The 18680-nt window shown below is 37.5% G+C and overlaps 1 protein-coding gene across 3 annotated transcripts in view; it reads left to right on the top strand.

Moving 5' to 3' along the window:
• The window catches only part of LOC124869633 (netrin-G1-like), a 111419-nt gene that overhangs the window by 78492 nt on the left and 14247 nt on the right, over window positions 1-18680 (top strand). For all 3 annotated transcript variants that reach the window (XM_047367600.1, XM_047367601.1, XM_047367599.1), the window contains exons 4-5: window positions 14113-14285; window positions 18446-18472. In XM_047367600.1, coding sequence (XP_047223556.1) covers window positions 14113-14285; window positions 18446-18472 — 200 coding nt within the window. The remainder of the gene's footprint in view (window positions 1-14112; window positions 14286-18445; window positions 18473-18680) is intronic.

The following is an 18680-nucleotide window of genomic DNA, read 5'->3' as shown; positions in this document are numbered from 1 at the left end:
AGTCGGGTTACATAGGGCCTATGATATAATGATGCGTCTCTAACAACCTCATTATATTCAATGCAAAAAATCCCTCTACTAGACCTTGACTGTGAGAACAGCATTTGAAGACCTTGAGATAGATTGTCAATTGCTAAAGACAGCCAAGGAGTTCATATTTTGCATACTTGTTCACATGTTTCATACCTTTGTTTTGTTATACAGTGCACTTACTTTTCAGTGGTGTCAGTGTACTGAAACCACTCCAGCTATTTACTTTTGTGTTGAAGAAAATACTTCCACAGCCACAGTTGTCTGAAGTTGTGACTGTTTGGCTTATTTAATTTGAATTACATTGCTTGACAAGCATAATTTAATTTTATACTTATTTGATAGTGAGTTGCAGCCTGTTAATGTGCAATAACAATCAAAAGGTCTAAAACATCTATTATGTTTTATTGTTCTACTATTACACATTTAGAAATACTTTAACCGACAAATATAAATTTACTTTGATTGTTGTCTTGTTTCATATTATCATAAAGTAACATAGGAATAGCTTAGACTATAGTATAGTGTTTCCTGCTTGTTGTTCCTTCTGGTAAGTGTCCATTTATTTAAATATATATCCAGTTTTATAATAAACATTTCAACATACAATTTAAGTTTGAGTCATAGTCAGAGCCTGGCTTCAACTACACATCCACACAGACTTCTGTACAGAAATAACAGTCACTGCACCACAAAAGTCCATTGTAAATAGCTGTGCTCTCATTTTTCTTACCTTTCTTCGTCTTGTTATGATGTGGTCATAATATTGTCGGCTCCCTTTGCTCAACAACTTAATAAAAACACAGAGACACTGATATCCAGTATTACTTTCCTAAACAATGTGCTGCTGTGCGACGTCTACATTCTCCATCTGTGCATGCAGGTAGCTTTGGGGTCTTAAACCATTCAGGTTACAAGCTAATGGTGGTCACATTTAATTAGTAGTTTGAACAACCATTCCAAAAAAGTTGTATTTGACCAAAAAGATCTTCAGTGTGAACGTTGGCTAAGTGGGACAGAGTAGAACACACCTCATTTAAAGTGAGTGGCATCTGTGGTTTTAAAACAGTGTTAAAGAATGTATTTGTAAATTATGCTGGAAAATAAGTATTTGGTCACCCACAAACAAGCAAGATGTCTGGCCCTCACACACCTGTAGCTTCTTTAAGAATCTCTCCTGTCCTTCACTTGTTATGTGTGTTAATGGCCCTGTTTGAACTCATTATCTGTATAAAAGACACTTGTCCACACCATCAAACAGTCAGACTCCAAACTCAACTATGGCAAAGACCAAAGAGCTTTCGAAGGACACCAGGAAGAAAGTTGTAGACCTGCACCAGTCTTGGCAAGCAGGTTGATGTGAATAAATCAACTGTGGGAGCAATTGTGAAAAAATGGAAGACATACAAGACCATTGGTAATCTCCCTTGATCTGAGGCCCCACGCAAGATCTCATCCCGTGGGGTCAAAATAATCATGAGAACAGTGAGCAAAAATCCCAGAACTCTTCTTACCCTAGGTAAGAGGCTTCTGACATCGTTTGTGGTTCAGGAGTGGCTTAGCACAAGGAATGTGACAGTTGTAGACCATGTCCTGAAAAGGTCTGTTTTGTTTGAAACACTGAAAAAAGCCAAAACAATAGTCCTGGGAGGGATTCACAAGGTGTTGACCACAGTTGGAGTCAAACAGTCTTCTCAATACTGCAGTCATTCTTGTCACTTGGGCATCTTCTCCTACCACACTTTCCACTCAACTCCCGTTAATATGCATGGCTATAGTACTCGGTATAGAGACAGCTTCTGTAGCTATCTTTGGTTTCTTACCCTCCTTGTGAAGATTGACGACGGCTTTGCTAGATAACTGTCAAGTCAGCAGTCTTGCCCATGATTGTGTAGGCAATAGAATAGAATAGAATAGAATAGAATAGAATAGAATAGAATAGAATAGAATAGAATAGAAAACTTTATTGTCTGTCCCTGTTGGTGACAGACATTTTTCTTTGACAGGTCTCGAACAACAACATTCCTGCAGTTAACATACAATGAACACTTAAAAAGCACATTAAAATACATAATAGGGGACTGATTAGCGACTTTTAAAAGTGTACAAAAGCAAAGATGTTATTTTAAAGTGTTAAAGGTGGATATTGCAAACGGAATGAATAACCTTTTGTAAATGGCTTCCCTGGCCAGAAGGACGTTAACCCTTCTGCCTGATTGGAGCAGCTAAAATAAGTGATGGGACCTTAGAAGGATCTTCTGTGATCAGAGTGGCCTGTCTGATCACAGAGTGGTAACATAACATTTCTGTTGGTCTTAAGTAATATTGGATGGACCCCCAGATGTCAAAATAATGCACTTCATAATCTAAAAAATTATGAAGTGCATTATTTTGACATCAGAATGTTACAATTTATTTTTTTAATTTTAAGTTACCTTAATGGAGAAACCAGGCTTTTTCATGTGGTGACCATTTGGAGCACACAGATTTTAGACATTTTGGGGTGAATGTTAAACTTTTTTATTTATTAACATGTAATCAAATTATTAAGTTTTGATTTTAATAATTATGATCTGATAAAGACCAGATCACTTTATTATATTCTGTGTTGTACAACCCTAAACTTCTCAGAGTCTACTTCTGTTTTTCTAACACTGAGGTACAGCAACAATATATTTACCAGGGGCTGAAAAACATCTGTGTAAACTGTGCAGGTATGTAGGTTTAAGGTGGGTTTAAATTCTTTAAACAATTAATTTGCTTAAAATGTTGTTGAAATATACTAAAACAAATCTAACTTTAAAATGATGTATATCTTTCCAATTTTCTTAATGTCCAAGTTTTGTAAAGTTTTTGCGATATTAAAGTTAATTAATTTATGATCTGTGAGATAAAAATGTGATTAAAAAAACCTTTAACAACAAGGTGTTAGAATGAAATCTGAAAAAAAAAAAATTAAATATGAGTAGTAGCACAGGTGTCTCTCCACTGTCCACTCCACTGACTTGCCCTTTACATCACCACAGAAGGAAAACACAAACCGCACACACATATACACAAATGTTTGGCTTATTCAGGTTCTCACATGCAGCACGCACATACAGTCTCTCAATCCTCTAAGCCCATGCCCTATGAACCAGGACAGCTGTAGCCAGCTTGATTGACAGTGTTTCAAAGTCAGGTTCAAGTGCAGGTTCACAATGACTCCAGTTTGCTTTGCTTCCACCATAAGGTATCTCTGCAGCTCCTCCATCATCTGATCACTTATCTTCCTCCAGATGTCTGTCACATGCTGCGATGTTTTCTGCCAGTCATCTCCCAGTCTTCAGCATTTAATTAGTGCTCATTAAAGGCTGGGCTTTCTTTGTAAATGATATATGGGTGCCAGAAAAAGTACATCAACATAAGCAGTCTCTGGGGAGGAAGCAGCCATGAATTGTAAAATCATCAAGTTGTTCGTTGGCTACAATTATTCTATGATCAAGGTTTTTTCGAAATGAAGCAGACAAGCATGTTGGGGCTTGTTAACCGTTCGTGCTGTGCACGTGTTTACGAGGGTGTTTACTCACTAATGAAGTGACAACGTTTTTCCCATCATGTTACAAAATTGGAATACTTTCCATGCGATTTGTGTTTTCAGTCTCTCTGCTGAAGAATGTGACTGTGGGATGGATTGCATTCAGAAATCCTTTGAATTTCATCTCAATATATTATTTCTTCTTCTGGCAGATTTTTCCAGGGCTTCCATCTCGTTGCAGCTGTCACATCATCTCACGAATTATACAGCCTTTCACCGCAAGCACCTGGGTGGGATTAGGGTTTTAGACATTGGAATACTGTACGACTGCATCAATGCACTACTCAGTAATAGCTCTTGTCATTGAAACAAATCACAGGCTTTCCAGGGCAGGGCCCCGAAGTATGCAAATTTAGATTTCATTTTGCTATGGTAGAATATTGGAGTGGGGGGAATTAACTTGTGATACATTCCTAATATTTCTCCAATAATTTAAGGGAGCTCAGGTAAGCTACTTTATATGTTGATGGGGGACAAAAACTATTTGTTTGATATTGCGCTACACCACCGACGATGATAAAATTGGCCACAACATGGAGTGACAAAAACAAACCTAATCGGACTCTTCAATTTCACGGTAACAAACCTTGCTGTAATGAGGTGACTCTCCCCTCTTGTCTGTACACCGTCTGCGCTCTTATAGGAGGCGATGCAAAAGATGAGCTGTCAAGCTTTTTGTGAATTTTGGGTTTATTTCTATCCTAAATCTATATATTGGATGATGTCGACCAAATCTGCACAGTTACTGTAACCACGGTTCCTTCAGACTGGGAAAACCGCTCCACTCGGCTTCGTAGAGACAGCGTCTCTGCAGGGAATTCTCTGGAATACAGTTTGCTTCTTCAGGCCTCAGAGAGAAAATCAGGCAATGCTTGTACCTTAATTATTCCCGTTCTTGAATGAATACCGGATACACATACAGCAATTCATCCGTACTCAATTTTGTGCATATAATCGATGATCGTATGACACCCTTGGATCCAGTTGAAGAATTATGTCTGTTTGCCAGCAAAGAGACATTAGCACGCTGTCTCTCCTGCCAGCCTCGCAGCCGAGTCCAGATGGAAGAGGCAGGATGTAGCAAGAGCGGTGCTTTTATTTGGACAGGGACGTCACAGGACGTCCGCAGTTCCTGGCTGTGCCGGAAGTAGATTATTGCAATTTATTTTGAAAGTTCCAGGAAAGTCTGTACTGGCCTTTCATGTTGTAACCATGGCTGTGGTCCCAACACCTCTCAGGCCTGTGCTGGACAGTTGTATTTACACAGAGATTAAATTACACACAGCAGGATGCTATTACCTCATGTTATGTCTTCTGGAGGCCATTGAAATTTATTTTGGGGTATTAGAGTAAAGAGGTTAAGATTTGGTGAATCTTTGTACTTTTGCAATGAATTGTATTAAACATTATAGGGTAATTAAGCAAATAATATTTAGCAATTTCCAAAATTATTTTAATATTTGTAAAAACACAGCAAATCAGATAATAACCATCAAACAGCTAGCTGTGGAGAGGTTTGCACCAAGAATAAGGAATAACATCTTTAAGTGTCAGGATGCTGAATATAAATTTGGATCGCCCTCGATGTGTCCAGGATAAGATGCAGACTTTAGCATAACTGGAACAGAAAGATGGAATGCAGATTTGGGAGGCAGGTTGTTTAAAGATTGAGAGATATGCCAATTCTGTGCTTATTTGCTAAAGACATGTGAACCTAATGGTTTACTGGTGAGTTACCATCAATTTCAGTCATACGTTGTGAGCCTCAAACCAAACTCAACCATGCAATTTATGTAGAAATTGTAATAAGATTGCAAAAACTGCCCACTGTTTGTCTTTTACTAACTGATCATAAGCATTAAAGAATTCTAATTCAGCTACTATTGTCTTCATTCATCTGTTTAGAAATTATATGAGAAAAAGTGCTGATCATTAACACTCCATCACCTCAGAGTTGTGGTTGCCATGATGGGGCTTGGTGCTATGTGTTTGACATAGGCTGAAATAATAAGGAAACTGTGTTCCAGCAAAAACGAGGGAAAACTGCTATTCCTAATGTAACAATCATGTAACATTGAGCACCACAGTGCATTTCAAACAAATCAGGTGAGGGTTGTGTTTTTGTGAAACATGGAAGCTAGAAAGCACAGTAACCTTTAGGATTTTGGGACTGTCTGGCCTAGGTATGAGCTGGCTACCCATATTGAGGCACACCAAGGTTACAACAATCATTTTTCCATCCATCCATCCATCCATCCATCCATGATGGAATGTTTTACGTCATAAAAGTAACTTTACAGGTTTTATCAATCCTGTCAGTGGAAATAATTTATATCCCCATAGTTTATATAAATTGTTTGTAAAATAATTTTCCTTGGTCTACCTTTATCAATATACAGCGTGGTGAAAATGTTTTTGTGCCCTTACCTTTTTCTGTTTTTGCTTTTTTGACAAATTTACTTATTTTAGATAAAGATAACCTGAGTTAATACAAAAATGTGTTTTCATATCATATTTATTTTATAAAGGGAAAATAAGTTCTCCAAACCAACCTTGCCCTATGTAAAGAAAATAATTGCCTCCAAACCTAATAACTGGTTGCTCCACCCCTGGCACCAACAACTGCCATTGAAAAATGTACAATAACAGTCTGTTACATCACTGTGGAGGAATTTTCACAGATTTTCTCAGAAATTTTTTAATTAGTCTAAACTGGAGAGTTGTCCAACACAAACAGCCTGTTTGAGGCCCTGCCACAGGATTTCAATGGAACTTATGTTCTGACTTTGACTAGGCCACTCCAAAATCTTATTACTTTTTCAAGCCATTCAGAGGTAGTCACCTTAGTTTAAGACTAAAAACTAAGGGCTTGACCTCCCCCTTCAGGATTTTCTACCAGAGAGCAGGTTTCCTGCTTCCATCCATAAAAGCAACTTATCCAGGTCATGGCGCAATAAAGCACACCAAGGCCAACACACCATCATATTTGACTCCCATTGTGATGTTGTTGTCCTAGTTTAACATCAGATGTAATTGCACCCAGACATTCCCCAAAGGTTCTAATTGTATTTAATGTGTCTGCAGAATATTTTCCAATTGTTTTGGGGATCATCGCGGTGTAATTTAATGAGGAGGGTGATTTTTTTTCACAAACCTTGCAATTCTAGCAGTTGCTTGAAAACACATTTTAATTCTGAAACAGATTTTTTCTGCCTCTATAGCTCCTATGTACTACATTGTGTTTTTTTTTCCTTTTTGAAAAACAAAGAGATTTTGTTTCCCAGTAGGAGTTGGCAGCTTACTCTGGTTTACCCAAGGTAACACACGGACGCTCTGAAACTTGCAACAAGGTCAAAGTTGTGCTCACTAGCCTTGATCTCTTCATATCTTTCAAAGCAATTGCTGCTTAGCATATCTGAACCTCTGCGGAGTGAGAAAAGTTTCTGAAAAACTCAGTATGTATTTATTCAGCATGGAGGCGCATTACAAGTTCTGACCATGGGTGACTTGTTCGAGGGAGCAGGTGAGATACAGAACTGAGGAAGGCTGGTTCGCTCATTCTTATCAGTCAGAGAGGCAGGCATGGGTTGAATCTAAAGAAAAAAGATTACTTTCGGTGTCAAAAAAGCCGTAGTTGTTTTATAAGCAAGTATCTACATACATATTGTAGCCTTGAGAAAAAAGGTTTGAGACAGCACATTTTAGTTGTAATGGTGTAGTTTTGTGTCTTCTAAATAATGGTTATCATACTGTTTCTAATTTTTTTCTAATGTTTTCCACCTGCATAAAATGTTTGGAACTAAATCAGCTCTTTGCCTTCATGTATGATTCATCTAAGAGGAAGGTTAGGCACATAAATCTTCACACTATTATAAAAAATACAGAAAATTATTCCTAAGGAAGTGAAGACTCCAAGCTTATTTCATACAAAAATGGCACATGTTGTAGCTTGGATAAGTTCAACTGTTTGCTTAAAATGCAAAAATTCCTTTATTCACATCTATTAACACAATTTTGACAGAAGATCTATCTGTGCTTCTGTTGTTGACAGTAGCAGTTATGTATAAATGTCACACTAGGCTAGCCCCCACTACCGTATCAGACACCCATTTCTTGGGGGATTTCATCTAGTAAAATAAAGGTTTTGTAAATCCAAACTGTGTTTTAAAGAATTCATGATCAGTGTAGAGTTACTGAGACCATGTTTTGCAAATATAATGTATGATTTCCATGCTTAAACCCACTAAGCCCATGGTTTTCAACCTGGGACACATACTGGCAAAGGCAAACAGATTTAGAAAACATTCATGTATATGTCTTTATTATTTTAAACTGGATTTTTACATTTATAATAATCAAATGATTCAGCAGTTAATTACTTAAACAGGTAATTAAAAAGTATAATTAAAGAAAACCTACTCTTTGAATAATACCTGTCTCTAAACATTTCTGGGAGCTCAGTGTAATGTTTAACCCACAATTTAGCACAAAAAAGGTTTTCCTGAACTGCCAGTTCTCTATTTAACTTCTGTAGTCTTTTTTTGTAATGTCTTAAATCAGGGAGGTTATGATCTATCACAAGGACGAAACACTGTGGTTGACACTGGGAGCCATTCAACACACTTCTAAGTAGCTAACAGCCAGCTGGTAGGCAGTAGAAGACAAAGGACACCTCTGCTGTCTTCTTCAGAATATCTTCACAAACTCGATGCAAATGTCACCTCAGTTGTCTAAATGAATTTGTCCAGTATTACATCTGTAGCAGTAGCACTAAAACTCGCAGGCCACAAATTAGAGCAACAAAATCAAGTTACATTGCATCTTAATTTTCCATGAGATGAATAACAGATTATTAGATTAAGCATCATATTTCTCTTGTGTTTTCTCCAAGGAGTTTTTTTTAATCAAGTAACAGAAACAGTTTTTTCTGTTTGTTCCATATGCATTCAAACCCTTTGCTTTTGGATTTGCTTGTAAAAGTATTCATACCTCTTGAACCTTTCCACATTTGTCAATATACAACCACAAACTTGTGTAATGCATGTGATAGATCCGGGATTCCCAAAATAGGGGTCGGGACCCCCGGCGGTAGCAAGACACCAAGTGAGGGGTCACCAGATGAATTTCAGAATCATCTTGATTATACTGGTAAAGTGTATGAAGGGACAAAATGGACAAAATACAATAAATAAATATGAAATCAGTAAATGTGAATGTCCCATGAAATTAATAAATGTACCATGAAATGTCCTATTAAAGAATTTAAAAATATGTGATGAAATTAAATGATCAAATCTCATAAAAAATTAATTCAGTTAAAAATACATTTAAATATTTCTATATTTCATAAATAAATATAGAATGTAAAAATGATATGTATTTTTTGGGCATTGCCAGTCTCTGGCACTGTCATTTTAGGGGTCACAGGCTGAAAGATTTGGGAACCAACACAAAGTAGAGCATAACTATGAATGAAATTATACATATTGATTTTTTTTTTTTCTGAAAAATTTGGCCTTCAGGAGACCATCTATAAACAGCATTTTCCAAGTCTTGCTGCAGACTCTTAGTTGGATTAAGGTCTGGACTTTGACTGGGCTATTCTAACACATTTATTTACTTTGTTCCATTAATGCTCTGGCTGTATGTTTTAGCTCACTATCTTCCTGGGAGGTGAACCTTCACCTCAGCCTCAACTCTTTTGCAGCCTTCCACAGATTTTCTTCTTGGATTGTCCTGTGTTTAGCTCCATTCATCTTCCTATTACCTCTAACCAGCTTCCCTGTCCTTGCTGAAGAAAAGTCTCCCTTACAGCATTATGCTGCCACTGTTATGTTTCAGCATAGGGATGCTGTGTTCTGGATGATGTGGAGTGCTAATACACATCACACGAAATATTTTTGTATTTAGGCCACAATGGTGAATTGTGGCTAGAGCATCTTCCTCCATATGTCTCCTGTGTCCCTTAAGATGCTTGTAGCAAACTGTATACAGGACTTCTTATCACTTTCTTTCAATAGTGGCTTTTTCCTGGCCTCTCTTCCATAAAGGCCAGCTTTGTAGAGGGCACAAATTATAATTGTCCTGACAATAGTTTCCCCCACCTGAGCTGTGGATCACTACCACTCAACAAGAGTTAACATGGGCTTCTTGGCTTCTTCTCTAATGATCACTTAGCTTGGCTCGCCAGCTTAATTTACATACAGGTGGACTCTATTCACCCATTAGGTGACTATAGAAGGTGAATTTTCTTTGAAAAAATAAAACAATGTATTAATATCCTTCCACTTCATAATTATGCACTACTTTGTGTTGTTTCTTCATCTAAATCAAACTGAACATAGCGTCACAAGATGTGATAAAGGTAAAGTTAAATACTTTATGCCATGATATTGCTGCAACTGATTCTTATAAATTACATTTAATTTGTGGACATATGTTCAGACCTTATTTAAAAAAACAGTTTCACGAGAATTTATATGATTACTAGAGTCTGGATAGTAGATAGAACTTATAGATATTGCCTTTACAATGACTAATTTTCAAAAAGACTGGAAAAGGCAAGGGATCTCTCCCCTCTTGTGACCAACATCAGCAGCTACAGAAAAGTTCTCCGATTTCAATATGACAATGCCGGCGGCAAAAGCATTGCATCCCAGAGCTCCCCTGAGTGCACATCCTCTCCTCTATCAGCCTGCTTGCCGTGCTGGTTGGGCCTGATGATCTAGATTTTGCTAGTTTTTAATTAAGTGGAAGGTCAAATCTCATCGCTCTTGACTTCAGGGAGTCACTGCTGTCTGCATGGTAGAGGAGCTACACCCAGTCATTAATTTTATGAAGCGGGGACTTTAATTGATTAAAAAGTTAAGGACAATGGGGAATTTAGGGTATTTTTTAGTGTTATAGTATTTTGTTGGTGTTAGAATCCTGGCTGCTTATGAATCTTATGTATTATGGCTTTGAATGTATATTATTCATGACTTTGATGCTGTTCTTATATAAATATTTTTATGAATTTTTTTATTATCAAGTATAGAATATTTCTGCATGATCACAGAAGGTTACATTAATTTTATGGCTCTTCTCATGTGCAAACTTAAATGTATTGTCTATAGTGTCTCTATGTGGCTACACAGTTTTAAACAACTTTATTCAGCTTTCACAAATTAAAACAAAATTGTTTTCTGTGTCATTCTGTGTCATTCTGTGCTAGTGGTCATTTAACTGAAAGAATTTGGGTTAACTGAAACCTACCATGACATGGCCATCCTCCTAAACTAAGAGGCTGGGCAAGGAGTGTTATTCAGAAAAGCAACCAAGAGGGTAATAACGCTAGAAGAGCTACAGAGATTCAAACCTAAGTTGGGAGAAAATGTTGTCAGGACAACTATTTGTCCTACACTCTTCATGTGGCCTTTATGGGAGAGTGACAAGAAGAGAGCCATTATTTAAAGAAGTCTATGGCAAGTCCTGTTTGCAGTTTTCCACAAACCATGTAAGGAAGAGCAACTATGTGGGAAAAATGTGCTCTGATCAGATAAAGCCAATATTGTTTTAGTCTACATACACAATACTGTATGTGGCAGAAAACATACACTCAACATCATCATAAAAAACTATCCCCACTGTTAAACATGGCAGTGGCAGTATTATGCTGTGGGGATGGTTTTCTTTGGAAGAGACAGGGAAGCTGGTCAGAGCTGATAGGAATAAAGTAAAATTTAGGGTAATCTTGGAGCAGGCCTTGTAAAGGCTGGAAAAGATTTGAGACTGGGGTGGAGGTTTATCTACCAGGAGGGCAAATACCCTAAATATACAACCAGAGCTACAACTGAGAATCTGGGGCTTGAAAACCTGAGATTCTGTTTCCCTTCTGAACACTTGAAAATGGCTGCTCAATTAAACTGACAAAATATACAAGGCTTTCCATCCAATCTGACTAAGCTTGAGCTATTTATTAAAAAAAAGATGTGGCAAATATGTCAGTCTAGATGTCCGAAGCTGACAGAGACATGCACCAAAACACTTGTGGCACAACCCTCAACAACAGGTAATTCTTCAAAGAATTAGAAGGACTGAATACAAATGTATGGCATACTATACTTTCCAGATTATGATTTAAAAAATCTGTTTCTTTCCACTTTATAATAATGCTCTACTTGTCTATCACATAAAAGTAAAATGATACAGTTAAAATATAGCATACATCTAGTCACTTATTCCTGCAGTGGTATATGCTTTTGCAGCGGGCCAAATTCGTCAGGTTGATAGTAAATGCTAAATTATTTAATTGTGAATTATTTTAACCTGCTCAGCAAAAAATTAAAAGGGCACCATTTTAATTAAATAACGTAAAAACACAAATTCTTGCAGGACCTCTCAAATGTTTGCCATAAAACAATGGCACAGTTTCCTAACATTTTGGGTCAAATGTTTTCCATTTTGTTGGTCTTAAAAATATTTTTAGCCTAGTGCCAGAAACAACAGGAAGAACTTCAAAAACACTTGCTGTATTTAGCCAAGTTAAATGAATGTTTGTTTTTGATTTAAAAAGAAAATTGCTGGATGTTTGTGGTCCTACTTAATATGATATTAAGATAAAAGCAAAAAAAGTGGCATATAAAAGAAAAATACTTTGTGTTGTAACTAACATTTTCCAGATAATATTAATTTCTCATTGAAAATCTCATCCTAAAGAATTGGACACCTCATTTCTGTGCAAGGACAGTTTAGCAAGGACAGTTGCTAAAATGTAGCATCCAAGGAGATATGGGCCTCTGGGTTTGGTTTCAGTCTTTTTTTAGCTGGTTGAAATGGTAAAGAAAATCCAGGGATAAAACATGGCATCCAGTGATCTTTTGGACAGTGGAAATGACCCTCTGGAGCACTTTCTTCTCTGCTGCTTTGCAGCTGGCAACGCACACATAGACACATTTGTAACTGACAAGATTCTAAAAAACAAAGGAGGTATTGTTTAGCAGATCATACAAAAGAAAAGCCTATTCAATCATTCAAAAGATAATGACTCCCTGATGCACCTCTGAGACTGTATTGGAGAAAGAGTTTTTAAAAATGAAAAAGGAAATTTAAAAGTAAGATTTGTTTTATTTATTAAAAGTCTTGTGTTTTAGTGATTGGTGAATTAATTTGTCACACCATGATGCCTATAACCAGAAGAAGCCTATTAGGGTTAAAGTGATAGCAGCCTTGGTGCATGTAGCCTGCTACCTTTTTCCTCAGTAACAAGGCTGGTCTGTTTTTGCGGAGCTCATTTTTTGTTCCCAACAAGTGAAGATAGACAGAGCATTTTGGATTTCCTTCTTTTTATGTTATCTGTACCAAACCATGAATCATGTATACAGCTACATCCCTGTTATTCATTAATAAAGATGGATGTCACCGTAAAGCCAGGAAGTCTATTAGAATAGATATATTTCTGGCTGCTGTGGTTACTCTGTCTCATGTTCACTTGCAGTTGTTGGCAAACAAAAGCAAAAAAAATCATCAGGCTCAAATGGGAAAAGTCTGCCCTCAGAAGCACTTTGTAGAAACAAACATGGGCTCGATGTGATATCATGAGCTGCCCAAACCTCCCAGGAGGTCTGCAGTGTCAGATCCACTTCATGCTCTCCTCCCATCTGATTTATTTTCTTCCCACCTCACAAGAAGCTGAAGTCACTAGTTGTAACCTTTTACCCAACTGGGAAGAACAGCAAACACAGAGAGCTATATTTGGAATATATATCTGGAATATGAGCTGTAATACTTCTTATTACAACAAAAAAAGCCTTCCCTGCCACTAATAGAGCTTTGTGGGAGTGAACACAAGTCACGCTGGAGAAAGGTTAGATTTTGAGTATGTGCAGTTTACTCTCTGCTCATTCTGATTGTTGGAGTCACTCATAATAAAACCACAGCTAACTTGTTTTTACCTAAGCCTGCAGCACAGTTCTCCCACTCGGTCAAGACAATGTAGAAAACTGTCAGACCTTCTCTCTTCTCCTGTCAGGAGCGTATGTCAGCTCGGCTGCAGTTCAGTCTATTAAACCAGCTTCACCATCTGAGTTTCCAGGCTGAGGGCTGTCTTCGCCAAACAATACAACTTTAAAGATAAAGAAACAAAGAAAATTCCCAGGATGCAAAGCCTTTCATCTTTCTAACAGGCCATGTTTTAAGCTCAATTAGTGAATCTAACAGAGTGTCTTTCATTTAGCTCTCACAGTGGCAAAAGTGACCTTATTCACAATGTTGTTCTCTCAGCAGGGTACCAACAAATGGAGCCTTGTTTTCTTTTTTTAAGGACAGTATAATGAAGCTTTGAGGAGGCTTGATCCAAGTCAGATAAACCTCCTGGATGTCAATGTATCCCTATAAAAAAAAATTGAAAGGCACAAAAAAACTGTAAGGGCTGACTCTTTATATTCCCCATAGAAGGTATTGATTCAGTGGATGCAGCTCAATGCCTATTCAAGTCTCTATTTTTTGTTGCTTTTCCTTTGTCTTAGGTGCAAGTGTAACCTGCATGCCAACAGCTGTGTGTTTGACAAGGGAAAGCTGGGCTGTGAGTGTGAACACAACACCACAGGGCCAGACTGCAGCCGTTGCAAGAGGCACTACCACGGAAGAGCCTGGAGTGTGGGCTCCTACCTCCCGATACCCAAAGGAACTGCAAATATATGTAAGTTGAAAAACAAATCTATATTATGTACAGCAAAAACTTTTAACACAAGTAATTTACTGGCTGAAAACACACCAAATGTAATATTTCACTGCTGATACTGTTACCTGGCAAATACCCAACCATAAACTGTCAAAGTTTTCTTCGCAGGCATAATGCAGTGCTGCATATCCCAGGTCACATATAAGACAAACTCTGTAAATTACTTACCACTGAAACCAATAGTAATTGGAAGAACATCTGTGGATGTATTTTTAGCCATGATACTGCTTCATTGTGTGACATATGGAAAAATCAAAAGAAATCTGGAAGAGAATTGGGGACCTGCAAAAGTCTGGGTAAGATTTTCAGATGCCCGAAGTTGGCACAATATTCTGTATATGCAAGTATAAAAACAATGGGAATTTCCATCATTCATATTATTTAAGAAAATAATGAGTTATGTGCCCACTTATTTTGGTGCAGAACAAAAGCTGAAGACCACACGAAGATGCTGAAGATGTTGGCTGAAGTTGCTAAGATACATTATCCACAGTGAAACGAATCCTGTCGGACATTTGCTGAAACTGAAAGACCACTCAGCAATGAAGAGGCCATTACTACAAAAGTCACATAAAAAGGCAAATTATAGTTTGCATATTCACTCAGAGACAAAGACCTTAATTTCTGGCAATAGGTCCTGTAAAGATACAAATTTAGTTAATTGGGCACACTGACCATTGTTACATCCCAACAAAAAGTAAAAAAAACAGTAACAAAAAAAAACAAAAAAAACATTATTATGACATTTAGCAAGTATAAATTATTTTGGCAATTCTGCCTGACCTAAAACCAGAAAGATTTAGTCTTATTTGTTTGTCAGACATTCACAAAAAAAGGTTTAATGTAACATTTTATACAACATATGTAAACATATGTAAAAACACATGATGTTCTAATGGTGCAGGTCTAATGCCACAAAATGTAATATCGTGACAGGGCACAAAATGTATCATTTTACATCCGTGTCCATTGGACACCAATGCTGGTTTCCCTGGTTTCCGGCAAACACCTTTAAGAACAACTGAATCTACCTTTGTCAACAAGCCAAATTCCTTTTGCAGAGATCTTTTATGGTCAATGGAGATAAAGATTTAGGTATTATTTAGCTCAATGACATGAAGAATTTTTAGGAGGAAGGTGAGGCTTTAACACTTAAGAACACTGCAATAACTGTCAGTCATGGTGGGGGCAGCATCATGCTGTGGGGCAGTTTTATTTGCCAGTGGTGTGGATAAATTTGCATAATGCAAAACAACTCCACAGCAGGATAAACTACCACTACCATACATGAAACATGGTACATACTCTGAGCACGAAAGTCTCGCATTGACTCTTCTAAACTTTCTTCTTGTTATTGTAGACCAACAGCTCAATTGTTGTTTCCTCTGACCAATTTTTTTTCACCTAAAGGCATTTGGCTTGTCCACATGAGTAGCTGCTGATTTTAGTCATTCTTAAAAGTATCACTCAGGTCAGTTGATGGTTCCCCCCATGCAATACTAAAATGCAATGATCCCGAAGACACATTAATATTGGATTTGAAATAAACAGAGGTTACATTAAGCTTCTGGAATAATCCAGACTTTAATACAGACCTAATACACTGTTCTTTAAAACTAAGTCCATAACCAAAACCAACCAATGAGATCTACCAATTCTTATAGGAAGAGTTGCTAAAGATTCAACTAGAATTAATACGTTCTTTCCCTCTGTGATGCTAATGTTAATTTAGATAAGGAAGAGCATTACCAAACAGCATTACCAAATGGCTAACTATTGCTAATTATGTGGTAGTTTTGAATAAAACTTTGAATAAAAGCACTTGTTGTATACATGTGCTTTGCCTTTTTAGACTTTGCATCACAGATCACCGGTTTTCTTTAATTATTTCAATAAAAAGCTCTTGCAACCAAAACTTTAGTATTTGAGTTTGCAAGGTGTCTCTGAGGCAGAAGGTGCTCTTTTGCATTATCCCCATTATAATCTTGGACAGGAGTTGAGTCACGTTTATCAAGTCTCATGCCAGGGGGCAGGGAAGCTCATTGCCTCAATAAATCTAACAGCCATGCAGGGTTGCGGCAGTAGATGGCCAGGCGTGGCCAGATGGTGGAAGATCTAGCCCTCCAGTCCCTGATTTGGCCTTTTTTAGCCTTGCAGTCTGAAAATCTCACAGCAGCAAAGCAGTCCTCTTGGATTTATAGCAGGTATTTCAGTTGCTCATTTTGACTGTCTGACTTGAATTCTGATTAGATTTGAAAGGGATAAGATATTACTATTAAACCTCTGCTGTAACACTACTCTTCTTATTGTTTTTCATTTGCTGTTGATTAATTGGATAATTATCTAGTGATTTGTGTGAATCTGTGTTTTATGAATCATCTGCATGCTTGTGCAGAAATCTTTGAGTGTGCTTCTGGACGCGCGCTCACATCTGACTGTCTGTGGGAATCTGTTTATGAGAAACTCTGTGAACTCTAAGAAGATATTGCTGGATTTGCCCCTGTACCTCCTCTGTCTTATGTGCCTCCCTGCAATGTGGAGCTCGCTGTCAGATTGACAGGCCATTATTAAAAAAAAATCCACCACTAGGACACATCTGCCCTGAACTGATGAAACCGAGGTCTAGCCATATCAAAAGCAATATTAGCGTTGTTTGGCTGTGGCATAAAATTCAATAATATTGTTCTAGGAGGTGATGCAACAATATTGGTCCCCCAGGTGTTGAATGAGCACATTTTGTCTTGAATTATTCTTATTTCTCTCTTGAGTACAGATTCAGAACCTTAACATTCCTTTGCCTGTTACATGGATCGCTTCCTATAATGATATTAAATATACACCACTCGTATCACAACTAATATGTTGAACATGCAACATGTAACTATGGTTTAATAGGTTTCATCTGTCAGCAACCCTTCCTCTTTTATCACAGCAGTCATTAATCTCTGGGTAGGGTCTATTACATATTTATATCCCTGTACATGGAGACCTGGTTTAATATGAATTAGAGCCAAAATAAGTCCTGCTTTGTTATGGGATCAGAATCAGGATGTGTCTATGAAAAAATTGACATTGCTTGTGCAGGCTTGTAAAAACTAACAAAATGTTTCGAATTTTATTATTTAAATTTATGCCTAAAATTCTGAAATACAAATAAAGTTTTTAAATATAAGTTGTAAATATAAGTGAGTAAACTTGTAATTTATTTGTCATTTATTGTGCTGTCCTTAAATTTAAATAAAATTTTCTTTGCATAGAAGCTTGCACAAACCCTAAACGTAAGAAAAGAAATATGTTGCCTTCATAGAAAAAGAAGAATCGCTCCAAGAATTTTGTTGACAGTCCATTTGCCAACAGCATCAACCCATCTTGTTTTGCCAAGCCGGTTCAAAGGTTAAAAGGGGTTTGAGCTGGGAGTTTGATCAAACTGTAGAATACCTCTGAAGTGCAATATTGTTTGCCCTCCATTCCTAACACAGAACAACTATTTTGTTGTTGGGCCTCGCCCAATTGCTTGCAAATTGGAGCAAAATTTCTGGGCTTTTCGGGCTGCTGCATTGGTTTGCTCCTGCCAGCGGTTGTTGCAATAGTCACTGACAGGTAATGAATTGATGAATAGGATGCAAACAATATGAAACCCCAAACATAATCCAGAAGACGAAGTGAAAAAGATCAGAAATTGAACTAATTGTGGGGTGGGAATCACTAACTGATGGTGATTATGCAATGCAAAGCTGGTCACGCCACAGCTAGATACCGATAAGACATATGGTGCAAACAGATGCTACAGGGATGGTTCAGTCAGCTCCAGCTTAGCCATAGACACTCTTCTGGTGGAAAGATGTCTTCCTTATATTGAACATTTGACATTTTGTCTCTGGCTGACCTGTAATTATCATCAGCAAAAGGCGGAGTTTGGACCAGGTTCAGGAACAGCTGCTAATCAGCAGACACAGTGGAAGCCAAATGGATAAGCGTTGTGTCATTGGGCTTTTCACAGCAAGAAACATCATCCAAATGTGTTTTCTTGTAATTTTATGACTAACATATCAAACATAAAATGAAATAAGGTGACATTTGAATGAAACACTACCCAACCCCCTCTTCTCTTTCCACAGGCATTCCCAGCAATCATGGACCAATGGGTAAGTTGTTCAAGCTTTTTCAATTGGCATGCTGACTAATAGGTTTCCTCCCCCAGTCATGACTAACTCTTGTTCGAGTGATGATGTTGATGTAAGAAACTGTGGCACATCTGTAGCAGTGATCAGCATGTTTTCCACTGTCAGAAAAGTCTATTTACACCAGACATTCTTGCAGAACAGCACATTTATAGTCTAACTTATCAATGAC

This window comes from Girardinichthys multiradiatus, chromosome 6, assembly GCF_021462225.1.
Source record: "Girardinichthys multiradiatus isolate DD_20200921_A chromosome 6, DD_fGirMul_XY1, whole genome shotgun sequence".
In the NCBI taxonomy this organism is placed as follows: domain Eukaryota; kingdom Metazoa; phylum Chordata; class Actinopteri; order Cyprinodontiformes; family Goodeidae; genus Girardinichthys; species Girardinichthys multiradiatus.
Note: the sequence above shows the minus strand (reverse complement) of the source record. Positions and strands in the feature narration are given on the sequence as shown.